Source organism: Geotrypetes seraphini, chromosome 2 (genome assembly GCF_902459505.1).
Source record: "Geotrypetes seraphini chromosome 2, aGeoSer1.1, whole genome shotgun sequence".
Taxonomy (NCBI): Eukaryota; Metazoa; Chordata; class Amphibia; order Gymnophiona; family Dermophiidae; genus Geotrypetes; species Geotrypetes seraphini.
In genome coordinates this window covers 330,747,788-330,772,659 of record NC_047085.1, presented here as the reverse complement: position 1 = coordinate 330,772,659, position 24,872 = coordinate 330,747,788, and the positions used below count along the sequence as shown (strand labels likewise).

Here is a 24,872-nt window from a genome sequence, read left to right as displayed (position 1 = left end):
ATATATTTAGCTGTATCCTTTAGTTAAGGAGTTAAGATTAGACTCGTATGCATGGAAGGTCACGGTAAGAATGTGAATATTGAGACATCCATCAAAGGATGTGCTTCTGTTTCATTCCATATCTCTATCTTTAATGAACCTGAGACAGAGGCAACGTGTTGAACAGCCAAAACTGCAATTTTCAAGCATATATCAAACGTGCAGCCTATGGTAATGTTTTGTAGCTGGCAACAAAGGTTGCCTCTCCCCTTTAGGGAGTAGAAATCATCCCTAAGGGAAGATTCCTGTTTTGACACAACCTGTTTCCACTGGGATCTGTACAAGCAAAAGTGGACAAGGACAGCTTAATGTTTTGAAACAGAGATGGAATAATAAAAGATTATGCATGGTTCAGCTCTGTAACCATTTTTTGCTTCTGTTCCCTTCTCTGTGAAAAAGCAGCTCCTTGCATTCCTTTCTTGATGTTTCCTCTTCTGCAGCTTCACAAGATGATCTTTCATCTGCAAGCTTTTCATTTTATGGAAAATGCTACCATCTGGTACTTTAATGAAGCCAGCTAATGTTTATCAGATCTCTCCTTTCATTCCTTTCATCTAGAGCAGTGTCCTGCACACGTTTTAAAGCCGCAGCACGCTAAACTCAGGGCCACGGCTGGAGGACCTCCGTGCATGCACGGAAGTCGACATGAGGATGTCACGTGCATGTGTGATGTCATCACGTCGACACATGCACATGCGTGGAGGCTCTCCAGCTGGGCCCTAAACCTGCGCCTACCATGCTGGTGGGGGGTACTGGAGGGAGGAGAGACGTGGAGAGGCGCAGGCATCAGCTGACTGCCTACAGGATGTGCTTTCTAGCAGCGAGAGGCATGTCCTGTAAGCAATTAGTTGGCACCAGTGCTTCTCCTCCTTGTCAGCGTCTCATGGCACATTCGGAATCTCACTGCGGCACACAGTTTGCGATGCACTGATCTAGAGTGCAAATGTTTAGCTCCTTTGGTCTCCCTGGGCTAGATTCTGTAAATAGCACCCAAAATTGGGCACCCAAAAAAATAATTGTTAAGTACTATTCTATAAACAATGCTCTGAGTTGGGCAACTATTTATAGAGCAGAGCTTAGTGCCAGGATCTGTGCCCAACTTTGGGTACAAGGATTAATACCAGCAGAAACCAGGTGTAAATCCTTGTGCCTAAATTAGAATACGATACATCCATGCCTAACACCACACACAGATTCTAGGAATTTGCCCATGATCCGACTCCCACGGCTTTTTCAGATCCATATGGAAAAATTTATGCACACATCATTATAGAATGCCAAGTAGGAATATGCGAGCGTAAATTCTAATTGTTGCCATTTATTACCCATAATCGATCTACTGGCACTAGTTGGCTCATTGTTCTATTAAATTGTACATGCAAATTGGGCATGCACCCAAATTTTTTGCACAATTTTGAGGATAAAACGAGGATCCCGTGGACCCCAGGGATCTAAAGTGCACGGCTTTAAAAAGAAAGTGGACATGGCATAAGGTCCACAGGGATCCTCATTTTAACGCCCACAGACCTCATGGATCCTGCTCACCCCCGCAGACCCCAGGGATGCTGTTCACCCCACAGAACCTCATCTTACCCCCGTTCTCCTGCAGACCCCCCACAGATCCAGCAGATCAGTAGCTGTGTCTGCAGGAGGAGGGAGAGGGATAAGATGAGGATCCATGGAGTGAGTGGGATCCGTGAGGTTCGCGGGTATTAAAACAAGTATCTGTGGGGTCCATGGAGGTTAAAATGAGAATCTGTTGGGTGACCAGGATCTGTGAGGAGTTAAAATGAAAATCCCTGCAAACCCTACCCCTCAACCACTTCCTTTTTAAGGCCATACACTCTAGATCCACGGGATCCTCATTTAACCCTCTTCCTATATATAGACTCGGGGGGGGGGGGGGGGGATGTTGTTTGTAATGCAGGCCATGCATATTGTGGTGGTTTTCCTCTGAATTGCAGTCATGGTCTCCAGGGGTGGAGTTGGGGGTGGTAATGCCCTGGGAATCCATGCTACTGAGGGCCCCAAGCCTTCTTAAAGCCACAGGAGATACAGCCCATTGTTTAGCCCTGGGCCCCGGCATGTTTAACACTGGCTCGTCAGAAATGTTTTAAGGAAGGTAAAATTACTTCCCTCTCTTTACTAATAAGCACCCTGACAATCTAATACATGCACAAAATAAAATGAAATAGGAACAGTGACAGCAGTCTTTATGCACAATGTAAACTATTAGTTTTCCCAACTGCTTGACACACTGACTGGATATTTTGAGGTTATCAAAAACGATGACCTGCGAGATTTTCTTGTTTGAAGACTGCTGATGGGAGAGGTAGAGAGATGAGAGGAGGCAAATCCGAGGTTGGGTTTCAGTACTTCTGTAATTGTGCCATTTGTCAAATCATGACAAAGAAGAAGAGTACTAGTCCAGTATATGGCTGTTGCTGCAGTTGTAACTGGATTTTCTAAGTTTTAAGTATATATTAGAACCATAAGTGTGGCACAATATAAATTCCCCAAGAGCAGTCATTTTTTTATTGCTTGTATGTTTGTGTCTTTCAGCATTATAAGGGCCACAAAAGCCCTTCCCTCCAGAGTAAAAAGCACAAGTTTGTATTTCCTGACCTGAAATGAATGTTTGGTGTACCTGCTCCAATCTCAGTCCCCAAAACTCTTAACACCCTTTGTTAGAAATAAAAAGGAAAAAAAATCTGAAATCCCAAAACAAAGGGTGTGTTAGAATTTTACCTTATTTAAAATGACATTTAATCTCTAACAATTTATTTTGGGTTTATTATTAATCCGTAGTAACATCCATTCTCTCAGGTAAATATGCTCATTGTTTTGCTCAACTCAACCATTGGGGGCTGCAGGTTCCACTTTTTGATGCAATACTAATATTTTATGCAATCAAAGACTAAAGAATGCAGCTTGTTAGGCTCAAAGTATTTACTGTAATTGTCACATGCACATTATAGGACTAATGTCACAAAGGATTTTTCGCTTGTAAAAAGGCCTCTTACCTCACGGCTTCTGCATTGTTAGTCATGTACTTTTACACGATCCATGTGTAGACGGAGAGACAAAATATCTGTAGATGCATACTTTACCCGCACATTCTGAACAGGCATGAATGTATGTTTGTGTGCATTATTAGATCCCTTTTGGAACACTGTCATAGGCTTTACTAAAATCTAAATACAGTGGTACCTCGGTTTACGAGTGCACCAGTTTGCGAGTGTTGTGTAAGATGTACCTTATTCAGGAAGTTCGGCTGGAGGAATGCCTACCTGCTTTGGCTGGCAGGCCCGTCTCTTACAAAATGGCAGGACTTCCCCTTCCCGGTCCATCTGATTGGCCTAGGTTGCTTAAGGCCCCTCCTATGGGAGGGGGGCATGGCGGGAGAGAGTAGGCATCTCTCCCACTGCCAGGGGGTGTCAGGAGATTGCACGACACGACAGGAAATTGGGTATCTCTCCTACTGATCTTTGATTTGTGCTTTTTTGTGCTTTTTATTTTTATGCGGGTGTATTCTGCGCATGTGCTGATCGCTACCACCAGCGATTCATCTCAAGTAAATTTAGCGAGCCTATGCTCTGCTCTGAGAACCTCATTTGCATTCGCTGTTTTTGGAGAATGACTCGCTTTAAAAAAATCGATACAAGAATGGCTTCAACAGTGGCTCGTCTGTTTTTAGCGCGAAGCTTTGGACCCGCGCGCTATACGCGTATGCGTGTTATACACGCATGCGTGTTATATGCGTGAACATACGGTAATATTCAAGCTAAAAAAAAATTTGACTCCTTCTCACCTTACTATAAGAACTTACACTGGCTACCTGTCAAAAACTTGTATCACCTTCAAACTATCATGTATAATGTTCCAAATTCTATATGCAAAAACCGTTAAACCACTAATAAACTTATTCGTCAATTTCTGGTCAACATCAACCAGAAAACTAGAATCGCTTCAACTACTCCTTCAATCTCCCAAAGGGGCTAAATACAAACGCACATTCGACTCACTCTTCTTTTATCTTGGCACCAAGAACATAAGAATAGCCTTACTGGGTCAGACCAATGGTCCATCTAGTTCAGTAGCCCATCCAGGTCACTAGTACCTGGCAAAAATCCAAATAGTAGCAATATTCCAAGCTACTAATCCAGGGCAAACAGTAGCTTCCCTTATGTCTGTCTCATGACCACTATGGACTTTTCCTCCAGGAAATTATTCAAACCTATAAGAATAGCCTTACTGGGTCAGACCAACGGTCCATCCCAACTGACATCAGGATGGAAATATTCCACAACAGATTCTGAAAAAAAAAATTAAAATTCTTTTCTTTGAAAGCATACACACCATAGAGAAATAACTTGAAATATCAATACCAATGTCACTAAATTCCAAACTCAAGTGTTATACCAGTACAGAACCATTACCGTATTTTCACGCATATAACGCGCGCGTTATACACAGTTTTTACAAACCGTGCATAACCTTGCGCGTTATACGCTTGAGCGTGTTTTACAAATTTTTTTTTACATAGTTCCCCCCCGACGTCCGATTCACCCCCCCGCAGGACCACTCGCACCCCCACCCCGAAGGACCGCTTGCACGCACTCCCACCCGCACCCCCATCCTGAAGGACCGCTCGCACCCCCACAGCCTCCCGACCCCCCCCCTCATCATGTAGAAGTTCCTACCGATGTCCTGCTGCTTCCTCTTGGCGGTCCCGGCCCTTCTGTGAGCACTGCGTATGCGCTGCTTCGTCTTCCGGCGGTCCCGCCCTTTCTCTGCGAGCGGTCCTTCGGGGTGGGGGTGCGAGCGGTCCTGCGGGGGGGGGTGAATCAGACGTCGGGGGGGGGGGGCATCAGGCTTTCAGGGTGGGGACAGGACTTCAAGGGGGAGAGGAGAGTCGGGGCGGAGGAAAGGAGAGTCAGGGTGGCCAGAGTAGAGTCGGGGCGGGCGAAAGGAGAGTCGGGCGGCGACGGGAGAGTCGGGGCAGCATGCGCGGCATATGGGTGTGCACGGTATATAAAAGTTTTTTTTACATATATGTCAGTTTCCCGCGCGCTATACCCGTGTGCGCGTGATCTACGTGAAAATACGGTACTCCGTTCATAACACTGCCCTTTTTAAACTGCTATAATGTAGTTTATACATTCTGTAATTCCTTATATTGTAAGTTGCCTTGAACTGTTTAGGCATAGCATGACTCAGAAATATTAGATTAGATTAGATATGATTGAAGTCTATAAAATCCTGTGTGGAGTGAATGGTAAACAAACTGATTGTACTTTGTGAAAAAATAACCAAAGACCAGGGCAAATGCCATGAAATTACATAGTAATAGTTCTAAAAATAATTTTTCACTTGATGCCTAATTATCTGAAATTCATTGCTTGAGGATTTTGTAAAAGTACATATTGTAGCAGAGTTTAATCACAATTAATATGTAAGATACTTTTAAAAGAAAACACCCCCCCAAATTCCTGAAATCAAACTAAATCTGCAGCCCTAGTATAAATGGATAACAAAACTAGTTTTACAACTCAAATTTGTGAATTATGAAATTGTAAAGAGAGGGAGAGGGTACTAAGGGGGCAGGGTCGGTGAAAAACTTGAGAGGAAGATAGAGGGACAGAAAAACGGCTAAAAAAGCCCATCCTTAAAACTACTAGCAAAATTATCAAAGTGCAAAGTGCCAAGTGCAAAATACAAGTAAAAGTTTTTTTTAGTTGAAAACTGATATCTAAGGTGCAAATAGTGAACAAAAAATGTTTTCATTCAAAATTCATAAATAGATAAATTTATGAGTGCATCCCAAAATATAAATACAAATCGTAATTCATTTAGTCCCTTCGTTGAACTTATCTCATAAAAAAAAGAGAGGGGGGAGGGAAAAATTTCATTCAAAGTTCATGAATAAATCCAACACATGGCCATTATGGAACATGATCATTTTAGTTCTTTAAAAAATTATCTGAGTCAGATGAATATCTTGGCTCTAGTATCTAAAGTGCAAAAATGTGCAAAAAATGTATTCATTCAGAGTTCATGAGTAGATAAATTCATGAATACATCCCCTCATATAATGCAAATCGCAATTCATTCGTTAAACTTATCTCATACAAAAGAGAGAATTTCATTCAAAATTCATGAGTAAATCCAACACGTGACCATTACAAATTGTATTATCTAAAATATTCCTAAAAAAGATAAAGAAAAAAAAGTGGATGAAGAACTTGATCTTACTAAAATGTTAGAGTCATCACAGACTTTATTGGTGACTTTTGTCTTTCTTCAAGATAAAGAAGCAATTCTTCACCTATTCTATAGGACTGATAATGTTGAATTTTATGGACTCAAAATTTAAATTTTTCCTGATGTATCAAAATGGACACAAGCCAGGCGTAAGAAATTCCTGGTTTACTGTCAGTCTGTTTTTGATTTAGGAGCAACCTTCCAATTGCGTTTCCCCTGTAAATGTTGCATTACATATCAGGCTAGTAGATATATCTTTTATGAACCCAATCAGTTACAATTTTTTCTTGAAGGTAAAGCAGCAATCTCAAAAACTCCAGAGACTACCATCGAAATTGCTGATCAGGCCATGTAATTGATCCCAACTGCGCTCTGTAATTTAATTTGATTTGTTTCCTTTATCCAACTTCCCTTGGATGTGATTGATCTCTTCTCTCTAATGTGGACTATATTCATTGTTATTTTATGTGTTACATTATGTTTGATTTTTTCTTTAGCAGATTTATTGTATTTCCTTTCAAGTGATGTCTTTTCAACTTGTAAAAATAATATAAATAATAAAAACAAGGGTTAGGACTCTACATCTTGGAAAAGAGAAGACTAAGGGGAGATATGATTGAAGTCTACAAAATCCTGAGTGGAGTAGAACGGGTACAAGTGGATCGATTTTTCACTCCGTCAAAAATTACAAAGACTAGGGGACACTCGATGAATTTACAGGGAAATACTTTTAAAACCAATAGGAGGAAATATATTTTTTTACTCCGAGAATAGTTAATTTCTGGAACGCGTTGCCAGAGGTTGTGATAAGAGCGGATAGCGTAGCTGGTTTTAAGAAAGGTTTGGACAATTTCCTGGTGGAAAAGTCCATAGTCTGTTATTGAGATAGACATGGGGGAAGCCACTGCATGGAATGTTGCTACTCTTGGGTTTTTGCCAGGTACTAGTGACCTGTATTGGCCACTGTGAAGACGGGCCACTAGGCTAGATTGACCACTTGTCTGACCCAGTGAGGCTATTCTTATATTTCAGTTTATCCTCAATGATGACACCTAGATCCTTTTCCTGGGTGGTAACTCCTAATGTGGAACCTTGCATTATGCAGCTATAGGTTGAGTTTCTCTCTCCCACATGTATCACGTCCACCTGCATGAAAATCAAAGCCAGAATGGACTGAACAATCTGATCGTCAACTACCATGCAATGGCCTCAAGCGCCAATTCCTAATGTCCAATACATTACATTTTAAAATCTACAGCTCTAGTGAGGAAATAAATGGAAATAGGTTGGCAATAATTTATAGTCGGCCAAGGACCTAATTATTTCCTTCATGTAAATAAATGTCACGTTATGGAACATTTGTCTTTATTTTGGTTTTGTTAACTTCTTCAGCAAATTGCCAAGTTTTGCACTGTTTGCTTCTTTAAATAAACATATGTCACCACGCCTCACAGCACTGATGTTTTTTACTACATAAGGCAGTGGGGAAGAGGAGAACAGCTTTTTTTTTTAAATGTACTTCCAGATGGTTTTGGTACACAATTAGGAATTAGGGGTATCAAAACTGACAGCATTCAGGACCCAACCCAGGCAATGATCTATGCTTGCCCCAGGGATCTATAGACTTGTGTCCACAACCCAATAATCAGCTTGTGGATTCAGGAATTGTGCATAAACACATTGCCAAACTGGTATTTTTGCCCAGGTGATGAACGCAAGCAGTTTGTTATTGCACAATGTTAATGGGGAAAGATCATACCTTTTCTAGTGCATCTTTGTCCGTCAGTTCTTGCACACCTAACAGCTTGATACTGTTGGAGAAAAATAACAGAAAATACTCCATTTAATATAAATAGTGAAAGTCTTAAATGTTCAAAAATTTACTTCTTTTTGTTTTGATTGTTCACTTAGAGACGTTTTTCACTGCACCAGAATGAAGGCAGCACATAAATTTATTTGACTGAAAAACTTGAGATTTAGCACCACAGACTACAACTTGGAAAGTTAAACACAAAAGACGACTCCAAGGGTAATTTTTTTCACACAGCATCATTCAATTCAAAGATAGTATGTTTCCGATACGTTTGCAGCTCACACAATGTGCCGGAAACGCCTATCTTTCTGTTTGCTGTCAAACATTTGGAATTTACTCTGCCTTGTTCATAATCCTAAGAGAAACAGGGGATTAAAGCAATGTGCACAAGTCATTTCGAGATTTTAGATAATTACTAATCTGCAAAATCTATTCGTCAAAACATTCTTATGCAACACCTGTTTATTCTGTCAAGTTACGCTGTGTTGGAAACATCCGAGGGTCTTTGCTTTATCGAATTTGAGAAATTATTTTATAAACTGTGATCGATGACACTGTACAATATTTTCTAAACCTGGAAGAAAACAAACTCGCGCACAGGCCAATCATGAAAGCAAAACTCTAGAAAAGCAGCCTCAATTGTATTCATCACAATTACAGGCACTTGTTTACCACCTACAAACTGTTCTATTCATTAGTTGATGAGAGAGGTGGATTGGGTGGGGATATGTCTGGCCCTTGCGACTGTACTGAGGGGGGGGGGGGGCAAGACAGTAAGGGTTCCCCTGGGCTGATGGTCCTTAAACTTTGAGCCAATTAAAACAAGGGAATGATACTTTCCCAGTCTCTGGGGGTTTACCCAGTGCCTGTGATTGTGGGGCTCATTTGCATTTTATAATTCTTATATAACCACAGGGGGTGGGGGAAGGAACAGGTACAATTTTGGAAGTTTATTGATGGTAACCTTTCAAAGTCACTGCACGTTAATGTTTGAATCCCTACATTTAGCTGACTTTGAAATAAAGTTGCTGAAGGGAAACTGCACACAGAGCACAGATTTCCTATCATAAATCTTCTAAAATGCAAGACAAAGCAAAATACGAGTAACTGCCCTGGCAAAATAGATATATTATACCATGATAAAAAGTAAAAGTATAGTTAAATACTAGATGCAATGGGAAGAAAAGTGGTATTGTACTTTTAAGAACATATTAATTGCCGTACTGGGACAGTCCGAAGGTCCATCAAGCTCAGTATTCTGTTTCCAACAGTGGCCAACCCAGGTCCCAAGTACCCTGATAGATCCCAAGTAATAAAACAGATTTTATGCTGCTTATCCTAAGAATAAGCAGTAGATTTCCCCAAGCCAACTCAATAATGGCCAATGGACTTCTCTTTTAGGAAATTATCCAATCCTTTTTTAAACCCCGCCAAGCTGTAAAATTTTTTGATAATTGACAGGGGTGGGGGGGGGGGAGGGAAGGCATAAAACACATACAGGTCAATAGTCAAACTCCAAGGTGGGCAGTTGAAATTATGTATGAACAATTAGTGATAGCCACCATAATGGTCTAATGCGTCTTGTTCCTCATTGGTCTATTCAATGTTCTCAAACTTATTTTATTATACATCAGAAAACATTTGTCTTAATTTTTATGCTGTTTGGGGCTCCGACATGAATTCACGTTTCATGATTAGCTGTCTCAAGGAGCATCCACTTTCAGGAAGATCCACTGATTTGTTAGTTCTTATATTGGTCCATGGCACATATAAAATCCTTCTCCAGCACCAATCTTGCCTTAGCTGTCAAAAATTCAAAACAATCTTCAGCAATCCTAGCTGAGAAGACAGGCCTGCTAGATATCTGGCATGAAGTTAAGCAATTATCTATTTATTATTATGTGTAGGTTGATTTTTCTGAATATTACCCATACATGTACAACCATTCCAAGAGTACTCTGAGACACCCCCCCAGGAGTCCGTAATGGGGAGCATGATTTAAGGCCAAAAAAACCAGCAGGTCTTTCTGGTACAACAACTTGCTCGCCTACTTCCTTGACTGCTCTGCCTGGCACTAGGGCCCTGACTCCTTGACTTCCCTTCCAGCACACCGGGGAGTGCTCCACTCCACCTTCCCAGTCAAGTGCCTGGCTCTGCTGGCTTCCAGAGAGAAATCTTTTCATGGATGCACAGTTTGTAGAGAAATTTTCCCCAAGACAGAGCATGACTCGGTTAAACTCTAAACAAAAACAACTGAAAACAGATTCCCACATGCTATTTGTAACCCATGGGCTTGGATTCCTGTCTCTGTATCTAATCATGTGGCGTTAGATAGGGAGAAAAGTGAAGTTAATTACTTGTAACAGTGGTTCTCTAGGGACAGCAGAATAAAAGTTAGCCACACATTCCTGCTTGTCTGAAGAAAACACTACTCTATGCATCATTTTTTGACAAAGGAGCAGACCCCAGTAAAGTAAGTGGGGCATAAACCTAGGAGTGACTATGGGACAAGCGCAGAAGGTTCTTCATGGTGGGGAAGCAAGGGTAAAGCAGACTATAGGCAGGGTAGGAAGGGCAACTGAATTAACTAGAGAGGCTAAATAGTGATGATATCCTCTGCACCTCTAAAAGGTCCTATTCCTTAGTGTCCTGGGCAGTCACTAGTGGACAGTGGGAACAATAGCTTTTCCAAGTGTCATAGGCTGTGTGCTTGACGATACTTTCTGCAAATGGATTTTGATTTAATCCATTCAAGGCATGATTCAAGGTTCAGCAAGCATAAGAAATGCTTACAATTACTATAAGAGCTAGAGTTCCTAAAACTGCTCACACATTATTTACTGAGGGTCCTTCTTTACTAATAATGCACATTAACAGCATTAGTGAGTACCAACACAACATACTCCTGGTAGAATTCTGGGCAAAATTACATGTCAAAATTTCAACAATATTTTTGCTAATTATTATCCAGCATTTCAGTACAATCCAGTATTTTCATTTTAACATGGAGCCCAAGAAATGTTTGGAGCTGCTAATTCTGGCAACAAGGCGACACTTTCACAAAGTCAGTGGTGGCACCCAAAACTTCTCTCAGGCTCCCGAGATGTTGAATAAAAATTTAGGAATACTAGAAGCCCTAAATATGGCAACGAGCCACTGAAGGGAAGATTCTATTTCCATTATAGGAGTAACTCTGTGGAACAAATTAACTGGACCGCAAAGAGCTCCATCTGATATTCAGAAGTTTAAGAAAATGCTCAAAATTACACTTTTTAGAGAAGCATTCCAATGAATGATGTTTCTGACTAATTCTGGTTTTTGGATTAATATATTATGGAGAGCTGTGAACTGTTTACATTGAATGATCTGTAATCTTTGATAATGGTACAAGTCTTGTTTGCTTCATTTTATGTATGTTATTATTTCTAAAGTTGCCTAGGAATAGACGGTTGAGAAATTTTTTAAATAAATAAATAAATAAATTGTGAAAACTTTGGTAAAATCCCATGTGCTGCTCTTCCTGAGTGCTTTCAAGATTCTATCATTACACCATCTTCAATCGGTAGAAAGGTTTATGTTGTGTTTGAATAACTATATAATTTTAAAGTGTCCATTGCTTAGTGAAACTATTGTCTTCAATAAATTAAAGTGGAAACATGTTGAAGAACTTAACTTGACAATAAAGGTGAGGTAGTCAGGAAGTTGTCTCACTCCAGCGGGTCCTGACGCGTTTCGCCAGTGGCTTCTTCGGAGAACCCCCTCACGTTGGCTGTAACAAATGAGTAAAACTCCTTCCTAGCAAAAGAAGATAGAGAACACCATTTCAACTTCCTGACTACCTCACCTTTATTGTCAAGTTAAGCTCTTCAACATGTTTCCACTTTAATTTATTGAGGACAATAGTTTCACTAAGCAATGGACACTTTAAACTTATATAGTTATTCAAACACAACATAAATCTTTCTACCGACTGAAGATTGTGCAATGATAGATTCTTGAAAGCACTTACAGGGGTTTGTTCCCAGTTTGGTGATTTTTGAACAAGAGTGTGGAATGCTGATGATCCCTTGAACTGCAAGGGAAAGAGATAAGTGTTGTAGCTTAAGGCTTTTGTGCATATTTTATGCTAGCACTCTTCCGATCGCAGTTATAACACACTAGCGGGAAGTGATTTTATGGTCACTCCTGAGTACCTCTGTTAGGTCCCCTCCAGTTTAAGAAAGTAAGGCTGGAATGTAGTGTTTAGCTCTGAGGAAGTTTTTTATTGATATAAAAAAATTTTTAAATTATAAAATAATTTATTACTAAATTATAAATTATAAAATTAATTATTTGATTATGAAATTGATAGGGACTTATAAAATTAACAAAGAAACATAGGGAGGAGGAGGTTTTGAGCCAATGAGGGAGCTCATGAATACAGCCTGCTTGAAAGCTAATGAACAATGGCCTGTGGCTCTTTCCTCCTTTCCTTGCGAGCTGAATACATTATGATAGCATAATACTATTTTGAAAGTTAATCCCTTTTAATTAGGAAACAAGCGAATATATCCCCTAGGTGTTTGGAGTATTGAATTGTTGGTTTCCTTGGGGTTGTGTGATTGTGGAGTGTTTCAAATCAGACCCAGTTCCCCTGTTCTCAGGCCACTGCACTAACCATTAGCTTACTCCTCCGGACTAGAACTCTGGCTGGCACCATTGGCGTTGAAGCTCTACTGCAGCCTTGATCCCAATACATCTCTGCCATTTAGGGGACCCAGATCACAGACGTCTGCCCAGCATTGGGCTTACTTCCCAAACACTGAAGTTGCTGTCAACACTCACTCCAGCTACAAAGTTATTTACATTTTGTTTTAATTTGATCCAATTCTTTTTCTATATACATCCCACCATGTTTGTCTTCAAAACGTTCGGTAGGAGGGCATTCCAGGCATCTACCACCAATACTCTCTCTAAGGATTGGCCAGATGTGACAATTTATTATTATTTTTTGTTTGAGCAACAAGTTCTACAACAATTTTTTTTTTTCACGTGGCAACAAAAAAAGGAAGGAGGGGTCCAACCTTATCTGCAGAAAAAACACCAAACAGAAACAAGCAAAGCAAACTGCAGATGTGTACAAGATGCAGGCAAAATTTATTGTGACAAATATATATATAAAAACCTTTTTACCAAACAAGGGACCCAACACGGTCCGTGTTTTGGACAAACCTTCATCAGGGGTCCATGGTAAAAAAAGATTTGAGAAATATGCCACAAAAAATGTAGAATAAACTATCATAAACCAAAATGTCCAATACGCCAAGAATCGCCAACTTTTGAGACACTTTACAGCAGTTGGCGATTCTCGGCGCATTGGACATTTTGGTTTATGATAGTTTATTCTACATTTTTTGTGGCATATTTCTCAAACCTTTTTTTACCATGGACCCCTGACGAAGGTTTGTCCAAAACACGGACCGTGTTGGGTCCCTTGTTTGGTAAAAAGGTTTTTATATATATATTTGTCACAATAAATTTTGCCTGCATCTTGTACACATCTGCAGTTTGCTTTGCTTGTTTCCGGGGTTTTTTTCACGTGAACATCTAGTTCTATAAACCAGATTTATAACTATTTTTGTAAGTGGCCCAGTAATGGGTAGAAAACAAAAGAAACTGCAGGCGAAATGTACAAGATGCAGGCTATGTTTATTATATCAACATATCAATGTGGTTAAATATTACCACCCTTTCAACAAACTTAAGGACCCGACACGGTCCGTGTTTCGGTAAACACGCCTTCTTCAGGAGCCCAGGGTTGTTAAGGTCCGACTTAAACCGCAAATATAAAAATGACAATGATGGAAAACAAGAGCCTATTAAAACTATAAAAAGAATGCACGCCGACAACCTCAGCAAAAAAAACTTCCACCATAGTGAAGTAATGGATAGGGCACATAGTTTTTATCTGCCTTCACTTTTTTTCTATGAAAGCAGGTGTCTAAGGGCTCCTTTTACGAAGGTGTGCTATCGTTTTTAGCGCACGCACACGATTAGCGCGCACTAGCCGAAAAAACTACCGCCTGCTTAAAAGGAGGCGGTAGCGGCTAGCGCGCGGCATTTTAGCGCATGCTAAAACCGCTAGCGCACCTTTGTAAAAGGAGCCCTAAGTTTGTTTATTTAGAAAACTTTTCTGCACCTTCAACACGCCAGAGAACTGGATAAGAAAATATCTGTGGCAATACATACAAAGATTTTCCGTTTTCGAAGCCGGGAAGATTTCTATCACCAGCAAGCTTTAGGAATGAGTGTTGTGGAACAAATCTCCTGAGGAAGCAGACGGGTGAAATGGTTAAGGCCACCGTTGGGATTCAAGATAGGTGCCTTTACGTTCATTTTTGCTGGTTTGCTTTTCATCATTTGCACACTAGACTTTGCTGGTTTCTATACAGCAGCTTGTGACTGGAACAGTTTTTCGGCGATTAGCCGTCCTTGTATGACTTCTTGTATGAGATTGATTGGAAATGTTTTAGTGCACTAGCCAAATATTATAAAACATAAATTTTGTTTTTGCTTTTTTGCACTATTTGCACACTGCATGAGGGGTTTTGACCTCTGATAATACTCATGCCCCCATTGTGCCCTTGAATCAAGTCAAGAGCTTTGGACACGGGGACATTTGAGGTCTTTTCCCTCCTACAGTTGTTATCTTTTGCATTCATGCACTGTTTATTTTTGATATACGACTTAGTTGGCTTAACACGGTTTTGTTTTCATTTTGATTTTGTGATATAATTGCCCTGCACATGTTTACCAGGCAATCACAATCATTAACAATAAATATCTGAAGGATTTTCTTTTACCTGCCAAGTTTGCTCTCTCTCTCTTTGTTCTTGTTTCTTCTATAGTAACTATCCCATTGCAGACCCATGAATTTGAGCTCAAGCCCCTGCAGGAACCTCCTGCTTTCCACTATTTGGTATACAATTCCAATTACAGTGAACAAAAGCCGCAAATTTGTTTTCAACTACCCCTGTTCTCTTGGTTTTCCCCATGGTATTGGGCTACAGTGAGTCACGGTCATAATATGAATTGCTTTGCAAACTAAAATAAATTACCCCATGCAAAAGTTATTAAGGATCTGCAGAGGGAACATTTTTCCACTTGTTTGGCATTTTCCCTAATTTTTGAGAACCTGTTGCATTTCGTTTTACACATTCTGAATGGCCCATCCACAGTAACCATTATTTCTTCCTCTCTCTAAGAGATCCCACGTGCCTTAGAATAGCAATTCAGCTCATTTGGATACAAAGTGGCCCCAACTTAAAAAGTAGAGAATACCACTGTCCTAAATCAAGAAGTGGAAGGGAAAAGGAAGGATACAAAGCCAATAACAGAAAAATTTTTTGGCACTCTATATGAAAGGCAACACTTATCTTAGTGGATCCTGCCACCATCAAAGTTGACGTATAGTAAAGACTCCCGACGCCCTTTCTTGATGTGGGCATTTCAACGCCAAATGGGTCTTCCTCGGGGGTTGTTAATTATGAGTTCATATTTAACATCCCACAAGGAAGACCCATTTGGGGTTGAAGACCTATTTGAAACGCCCACATAAAGAAAGGGTGTCGGGAGTCCTTACTACATGTCAACATTGATGGTGGCAGGATCCACTAAGATAAGTGTTGCCTTTCATATAGAGTGGCAAAATAAGTTTCTGTTATATGATTTACACCAATGATTTTTAGAGTAATTAATTATAGGTATTATAAATTAAAAAAGTTTAGCCATTAAAAATAAATATAAAATAGGGAATGGTAGGTGGTGGGTGGCACAAATGATTATAAAGATATACAAGATGAGAACTTGAAATGATATATATATATATCATAAGAGGTTCTGAGGATTGACATCTGTATAGTTATGATGTGCCTGTCATCAGTTTAATCACTCAAGGGGGAATAAGAGGAGTATTGATAAAAACAAAGAGTAGAATTTAGTGCTAGGAAATAATTGTGACAGCCTACTAGTTGTGATGACAATTAATATGTGACTGAAAATTCATTATAAAAAAGTTTTTATTAATCTAAACTAAAGCTTAACTTTGTATACTGAGTCATATTTCTAAGAAGGCTCGACTCGGTTTACAACAATTAAATAAACAGGGAATGATTTACAAATGATAAATAGAAGATAATAGCAAAATTTCAAAATAATTAGTTTTCAAAATGTTTGGCAAATAGAGTAGTTTTTAAAGATTTATGAAAAAATTGAAATGAACTGAAACTCCTTAAAAAAAAGGGGAGATCATTCCAGAGTTAAGAGAATTTAAAGACCAAAGATTGACTGAAGATCTTGACTCCTTTAATCCCTTTTTTAGAAGAGTTTAGGAGAGTTAGGAGAGTTTAAATTGTTGGATACCTCTTGCAAAGGAGAATCGGTAAACATTCCAAAATAAAGGAATAAGAAGATTAAAGATACCATGTAGAATTTTAAAAGAAATACAAGCGCATTTAAATTGAATTCTAAAATAACCCGGGCGGCAATGAAGCAAAGGGGTCATATGGTCAAATTTAAGTTTTCCAAAAATCAGCTTCGCAGTAGTATTCCGAATAGCACAGTTACTTACCGTAACAGGTGTTATCCAGGGACAGCAGGCAGATATTCTTAACACATGGGTGACGTCACCGACGGAGCCCTCGGTACGGACCTTTTTAACTAGAAGTTTCTAGTTGGCCGCACCGCGCGTGCGCGAGTGCCTTCCCGCCCGACGGAGGAGTGCGTGGTCCCCAGTTAGGATAAGCCAGCTAAGAAGCCAACCCGGGGAGGTGGGTGGGACGTAAGAATATCTGCCTGCTGTCCCTGGATAACACCTGTTACGGTAAGTAACTGTGCTTTATCCCAGGACAAGCAGGCAGCATATTCTTAACACATGGGTGACCTCCAAGCTAACAAAGAGGGAGGGGGGATGGTTGGCCATTAGGAAAATAAATTTTGTAACACAGATTGGCCGAAGTGTCCATCCCGTCTGGAGAACGCATCCAGACAGTAGTGAGTAGTGAACGTGTGAACTGAGGACCAAGTGGCTGCCTTGCAGATTTCCTCGATGGGCGTGGAACGGAGAAAAGCTACAGAAGCAGCCATAGCTCGGACTCTGTGGGCCGTGACAGCTCCTTCCAGTGAGAGACCGGCCCGAGCATAGCAGAATGCAATACAGGCAGCAAGCCAATTTGAAAGTGTCCGTTTGGAGACAGGACGACCCAAACGGTTGGGATCGAAAGACAAAAATAGCTGAGGGGATGTTCGGTGAGCTCTGGTACGATCAAGGTAGTAAGCAAGGGCACGCTTACAATCCAGCGTGTGCAACGCCTGTTCCCCAGGATGCGAGTGAGGCTTAGGGAAGAAGACGGGCAACACAATGGACTGGTTGAGGTGAAAAGCCGAGACCACCTTGGGAAGGAATTTAGGGTGGGTACGCAGAACAACCTTGTCATGGTGAAAAACAGTGAACGGTGGGTCAGCAACCAGTGCATGCAGTTCGCTAACCCTCCTGGCAGAGGTGATGGCAATTAGGAAAAGCACCTTCCAGGTAAGAAGCCTGAGCGAAGTTGTGGCAAGAGGCTCAAACGGAGGTTTCATGAGTGCTGAGAGAACCACATTCAGGTCCCAGACGACAGGAGGAGGCTTGAGAGGCGGTTTGATATTGAAGAGACCTCTCATAAATCTGGAAACCAGAGGATGAGCCGTGAGGGGTTTTCTGAGAATAGGCTCATGAAACGCAGTGATGGCACTGAGGTGGACTCTGATGGAGGTAGACTTGAGGCCAGCATTGGATAGCGAGAGCAGATAATCCAATACAAGTTCCACCGCTAGAGAGGTGGGTTCCTGATGATGCCGGAGACACCACGAGGAGAATCTGGTCCACTTCTGATGGTAACATTGGAGAGTGGCCGGTTTCCTGGAGGCGTCCAAAATGAGGCGGACCGGTTGAGATAGATTCTCCGGAGAGGTCAGCCCGAGAGAAACCAAGCTGTCAGGTGGAGTGAAGACAGATTGGGATGCAGTAGAGACTGATGCTGCTGTGTAAGTAGAGTAGGAAACACAGGAAGAGGAATGGGCTCCCTGGAGCTGAGTTGGAGCAGGAGGGAGAACCAGTGTTGACGAGGCCACCGAGGGGCGATGAGAATCATGGTGGCGTTGTCCTTGCGGAGCTTGGACAGGGTCCGCAACATCAGAGGAAGTGGAGGGAAGGCATACAGGAATCGATCCCTCCAATCGAGTAGGAATGCATCCGGGGCCAGACGGTGAGGAGAGAAGAGTCTGGAGCAGAAGAGGGGCAGCTGATGATTGTGAGGCGCTGCAAAGAGGTCCACCTGCGGAGTGCCCCATCGAGCAAAGATGGAGAGTAGAGTCGGAGGATCCAACGTCCACTCGTGAGGTTGAAGGATGCGGCTGAGATTGTCGGCCAGGGAGTTCTGTTCGCCCTGGATATAGACCGCTTTGAGGAAGAGATTGCGGTCCGTGGCCCAGGTCCAGATGCGTAGAGCCTCCAAACAAAGGGGGCGAGATCCGGTGCCGCCTTGCTTGTTGATGTAGTACATGGCGACCTGATTGTCTGTGCACAGGAGGAGAACCTGAGGGCAGAGAAGATGTTGGAAAGCCTTGAGGGCGTAGAACATGGCTCTGAGTTCCAGGAAATTTATGTGATGACGACGCTCCTGTGGGGTCCAAAGTCCCTGGGTGCGTAGATCTCCCAGGTGAGCTCCCCACGCATAGGGGGATGCATCCGTGGTGATGATCATAGAGTGAGGGGGTAGATGAAAAAGAAGACCCCTGGAAAGATTTGAGGAGTTCAACCACCATTGGAGAGATTGCTGAAGAGATGATGTCACAGAGATGGGATGAGAAAGAAGATCCGTAGTCTGTGACCATTGGTTGGCGAGGGTCCACTGAGGTGTGCGAAGGTGGAGACGTGCCAGAGGAAGGACATGCACCGTCGAGGCCATGTGACCCAGGAGGACCATCATCTGACGGGCAGGAATGGAGGGATGCAGAAGCACCTGACGACAGAGGTGGAGCAGGGTTTGCTGACGATCGGAGGGGAGAAAAGCCCTCATTAGTGTGGTGTCCAGAACTGCTCCAATGAACTGAAGTCGCTGGGTGGGAATCAGATGCGACTTGGGGTAATTGATCTCGAACCCCAGGAGGTGGAGGAGAGAGATGGTGTGATGAGTAGCCTGTAGCACAAGTTGAGACGTAGGTGCTTTCACCAACCAATCGTCCAAATAGGGGAATACCTGGAGGTTGTGAGACCTGAGAAAGGCCGCCACTACTATAAGGCACTTGGTGAAGACCCTGGGTGAGGAAGCGAGGCCGAATGGTAGCACCTTGTACTGATAGTGGTGGTGCAGCACCTGGAACCACAGGTAGCGGCGAGAATTCTGATTGATGGAGATGTGAGTGTAGGCCTCTTTGAGGTCCAGGGAACATAGCCAGTCGTGTTGAGCAAGAAGAGGGTAGAGCGTGGCAAGGGAGAGCATTCTGAACTTCTCCTTGACCAGGCACTTGTTGAGGTCCCTGAGATCGAGAATGGGACGGAGGTCTCCCGTCTTTTTGGGAACCAGGAAGTAGCGGGAGTAGAATCCCTGACCCCTTTGATCTGGAGGCACTTCTTCGATGGCATTGAGAAGAAGGAGGGATTGAACCTCCCTCAGGAGGAGGGGGGTTTGAGATGAGTGTGAAGCAGACTCTACGGGAAGGTTGTCCGGTGGAAGAGTCTGGAAGTTGAGAGAGTAGCCGTGGCGGATGATGTTGAGGACCCACTGGTCCGATGTGATGACCTCCCAACGGCTGGAGAATATGGTGAGACGACCTCCGATTGGTTGTGGAAGAGGTAGCGAAGGTGGATGACTGGCTATGCCCTGGAGAGAAGAGTCAAAAGGGCTGGGATTGCTTAGCAGGCTGAAGAGGCTTGGAGGGTTGAGTGGCCTGAGAACGAGCCTGTGCATGGTGTTGCTGTTGACGGGGCCGCCGAGGTTGTTGAGGAGGCGGATTGAGTGGCCTGGCTGAGAACCTGCGCTGATAAGATGACTGAGGTCGATAAGGTCGGGCAGGCGGAGCCTTCTTTTTTGGTTTGATCAGGGTGTCCCACCTTGTTTCATGGGCGGAGAGTTTCTGGGTGGTGGAATCCAGTGACTCTCCAAAAAGTTCATCCCCGAGACAGGGGGCATTGGCTAGACGGTCCTGGTGGTTGATGTCCAGGTCGGAGACTCTCAGCCAGGCCAAGCGGCGCATGGCAACGGCCATGGCAGAGGCACGGGAGGTGAGCTCGAAGGAGTCGTATATCGAGCGGACCATAAACTTGCGCAGCTGAAGAAGGCCAGAGATGTGCTGTTGGAACAGTGGGACCTTGCGCTCCGGCAGGTACTTTTGAAGGGCAGACAGCTGTTGGACTAAATGTTTCATATAGAACGAAAAATGAAACGAATAGTTGTTCGCCCTGTTGGCCAGCATGGCATTCTGGTAGAGCCTCTTGCCAAACTTGTCCATGGTCTTACCCTCTCTGCCAGGAGGGGTAGATGCATAGACACTGGAGCCCTGAGTCTTTTTCAAGGTGGATTCCACAAGAAGGGACTCATGGGGCAATTGAGATTTGTCGAACCCCGGAATAGGGATGACTCGATAAAGGTTGTCCAGCTTACGTGGAGCCCCCGGTACCGTAAGGGGATTCTCTAAGTTTTTGTAAAAGGTCTCCCGTAGGATGTCATGCACGGGGAGCTTGAGGAACTCTTTAGGAGGCTGTTCGAAATCTAAAGCCTCCAGGAAGGCTTGAGACTTCTTTGAGTCAGATTCTAAAGGAAGGGACAGGGCTGCAGACATTTCCCTCAGAAATTTAGAAAACGAGGACTGCTCCGGTTTGGAGGTGGCATCGGGTGCCGACGGGTCCTCTTCAGATGAGGAGGGATCCTCCTCGGTACCGAAAGGGGTTTTCTCCCATAAGTCAGGGTCCCGGACCTCTGGTGCATGTCGAGACACCGGGGTGGAAGGTGAGGTATGGCGGGTCTTGGATAAAGATTTTCCAGAACGCACCGAAACGGTACCAGGAGAGGAAGACCGGCGTCGATCCCGGTCCCGGGAAGAATGACGCACTGCTTGGTGCCGAGGAGGATCCGATGTGGTATGGGAGTGCACCACTGGATGGGCATGAAGCTGCTCAGCCGAAAGAATCGGCATGGAAGTATTGATGGGTACCGCAGGGGTGGATACCGGGGGCTCGGTACGGGGCTCGGGCCGGTCTGGTACCGGAAGGAGCGGTGCCAGGATAGTGGGCAACAGGTGTTTGAGCTGTTGCTGCAATTGTTCCTGGAGTTGAGCCTTTAAGATGGCCGAGATACGGTCATCTAGGGGTGGCATCGGAACCGCTTTCTTTTTCTTCGGTTCCTTAGATGCCGCTCCACGCCCCGGCGATGAGGAGGCCGATGACGAGGCACTCACCGAGATCGGGGCGGAGCGCTTGCGGGACCGGTGCGATGCCGGCAAGGTCGGTGTCGCCACCGTAGTTGGAGGGCGCTCAAGGGAAGAGGAAGGCTTCTTAGCCGGCTTACCTGGCGCCAGAGACGCCGATGTGGGGTCGGGCGGTGTCGAGGTAGACGGTGCCGATTTCTGAGGTACCGTTGTCGATGTCGAGGAGTCCATCGCCGACCCGGTGCCGAAGAGGAGAGTTTGTTGAATTCTTCGGTTTTTAAGGGTTCTCTTTTGAAGAGTGGCACAGCGGGTGCAGGAGTCCGCCCGATGCTCCGGACCCAAACACTGCAAACACCAATTGTGTGGGTCAGTGAGGGAGATCGGGCGTGCACACCGCTGGCACTTTTTAAAACCGACCTGCGGGGGCATGAAGGGGAAAACGGCCTCCGCAAAATCGAACCCCGAGGCCTGTATAATGGCAACAGGCCCCGCCGGGGCAAAACGAAAAAAGGGGAAAAAAAGCAAAGTTTTTTTTTTTTTTTTTTTACAAAGCAAAGAAAAAAGAAACCCGAAGGCAAGGGAAGATAAAAAAATGGAAAAAAGCGCGAGCGGGAAGGCAAAAAGTGGTTTCAACGGCCGTTGAAAAAACACACGCGTCTTCTTCGCTCCGCGGAAACGAAGAAACTGGGGACCACGCACTCCTCCGTCGGGCGGGAAGGCACGCGCGGTGCGGCCAACTAGAAACTTCTAGTTAAAAAGGTCCGTACCGAGGGCTCCGTCGGTGACATCACCCATGTGTTAAGAATATGCTGCCTGCTTGTCCTGGGATAATAATTGTAATCTATGAAGACAAATTTTTGTAATGCCGAGGTAGATAGCGTTACAGTAATCAAGATGATATAATATAATTGATTGAACTAAGATAGAAAAATGACGGTGATGAAAAAGATGTCTAACCTTCCTCAGCATTCACAAACTAAAGAAGCATTTCTTGACCAAGGAATTTATTTGGTCCTTAAAGTAAAGAGAGGAATCAAAAAGGACTCCCAATATCTTAGCAGAGAACTGAATTGGTAAGGAGGATCCAGATACCAGAGCTATAGTAAAAGGAAGACAGTCCAGTCTTGGACCTAACCACAAAAGCTTAGTTTTAGCTGTATTAAGCTTCATCCGGACAGATAAAGCCCAGGCTTGAAGTTTGGAAACACAAAGATTTACTTTGGAAACTAGATTGGTAATATCTGGATCAATCTCAATCAATATAAAGATATCATCCGCATAAGTGAATAACGTTTCCCAAGCTGACAGCTTAAAGGTGTTCAGTGTGGTCATATAGAGATTGAATAAAATTAGAGAGAGTATGGAGCCCTGAGGAACCCCACAGGGAGGCTGCCAGGAATTGGAGATATCGCCTTCAATATTTACTGAATAGGAAGAGTACAGAAGAAATTTAGAAAACCAATCCAAAACAACCTGATGGAGACCTATATCTGAAAGTAGCTGAAGTAAAATACTGTATCATGATGTACTACTACATCAAATGCTGCAGATAAATCAAACTGAAGTAGAATAGAACATTTATTCTGAAGACGAATTTGTTGAATTAATCATCTTGATGGCCCATTTTTTGTTTAAAAAAAAAAGGTAACACAGTTACCGACAGGTCTACAGCAGTCGGGTTTTAGGATCGTAAAACCCGATGCAAAATAGCCAAGTAAATGTTAGTGAATCAATCGCTTGTCTATTTTGAATCAGGTTTTACAAATTTGCATGGTTGGTTAGCAACGACAATCGCTGACTTTAGTGAATTGGGGCCATAGAAAGAACAAGTTCTGTTCATTAGCTCCCCTTTTTACAAAACCGTAATAGCGGTTTTTAGCGCAGGTCAGCATGCTGAATACTCTGCGCTGCTCCCAACGCTCATAGAAACTCTATGAATGTTGGGAACAGTGCAGAGCATTCAACGTACCGGTCTGTGCTAAAAATGCTTTTGCGGTTTTGGTAAAAAAAAAAAAAAAAAAAAAAGAGGGGGGGTAGACCTTAGAGCCTGAAGTTGTCTATGCACCTTAAGTATTGCACTAATACAATGTGGAAAAATCACTATTCAGTGCTTCCTGAAATAGGACTAATATCTTAACGCTTATTTTCCAGTCTATAGGTAACCAATGCAAAGAACACAAAACTGAAGTGACACAAACCACAATGAATGTCATTCATTTTACCTTGATACATAAACTCTCTAATCTCTCCATGTTCTCTCTATCCAGGAGCACAAGGGTGGAAGAACAGCTAATATGTAAAATGAGTTTGTTAGGGAACTGTAAGCTTATTTTAATTGAAATTGTTTTGCATGGTAATTTTTTGTGCGTGTGTGTCATTTTGAAATCCTAACAACTAGTAAAAAATAAATATATTTTTCTTGTGCAACACGCTGGCTGGTGAAATTTTAACCGGGAAATCCTAAAACTCACGACAAAATTAATTTTAAACTGTAATACCATCTTTCACCACCATGGGGTTGACACTATCTTGTACATCTTGTCAGCATGCAGGAAGGATGATCTCTTAGCACCCTGGAGATTTAAGCTGTGGTGTTCATAAGAATTGCTGTACTGGGACTGGCCAAAGGTCTATCAACTCCAGTATCCTTTTTCCAATAGTGGCCAACCCAGGTCCCAAATACCTAGCTAGATCCTAATTAGTAAAACAGTTCTTATGCTGCTTATCCTAGGAATAAGCAGTGGATTTCCCCAAGTCATCTCAAAAATGGCCTATGGATTTTTTTTTGAGAGACTTTTTTTTTAACCCTGCTAAGACGATTTCCACATATTAGTCTGGTTGTTGAAGAATAAGCTATGAACACTGCAAATATAGACATTTTATAGGTGGGTAATACTGGTCTATCTGGTCTTTACCATTTTATAAGCCCCCCCTCCAGCTATCCAGCCCCCCTCCTCATATGCAGAGGTTCTTTTCCGAGCAGAAAGAATTCTTTCTTGAGCCTCTCAGCCTTGCTTTGATTCCCTTAAATCAATCAGACAACACACTGGTTTGTGTTTTTCTTAAAGAAAATTAAAGCTTTACTTGGAAGTTCAAACAGCTCATAATATCTTACAGGCAGTTGCTTCCTTTTATGTCCATAACAAAACCACTTACAGTCTTAAAACACTCCCAATCACATCTCAAGTCTTTAGTTGTCCTTTGGAAAGTCTAATATGGATGAGCATGAAAAGTATGACATGACTTCTGTTAAGGTTCTCCTTATTTGTTTGTTGACGCATGACTTCAGAAGACAGCTAAAGGCTTTTCTCTC

The 24,872-nt window shown here is 42.8% G+C and overlaps 1 protein-coding gene across 2 annotated transcripts in view; it reads right to left on the bottom strand.

Moving 5' to 3' along the window:
• EEPD1 (endonuclease/exonuclease/phosphatase family domain containing 1) overlaps positions 1-24,872 on the bottom strand; it is a 223,600-nt gene that overhangs the window by 92,646 nt on the left and 106,082 nt on the right. For both annotated transcript variants that reach the window (XM_033930203.1, XM_033930202.1), the window contains exon 2: positions 8,063-8,114. In XM_033930203.1, coding sequence (XP_033786094.1) covers positions 8,063-8,114 — 52 coding nt within the window. The remainder of the gene's footprint in view (positions 1-8,062; positions 8,115-24,872) is intronic.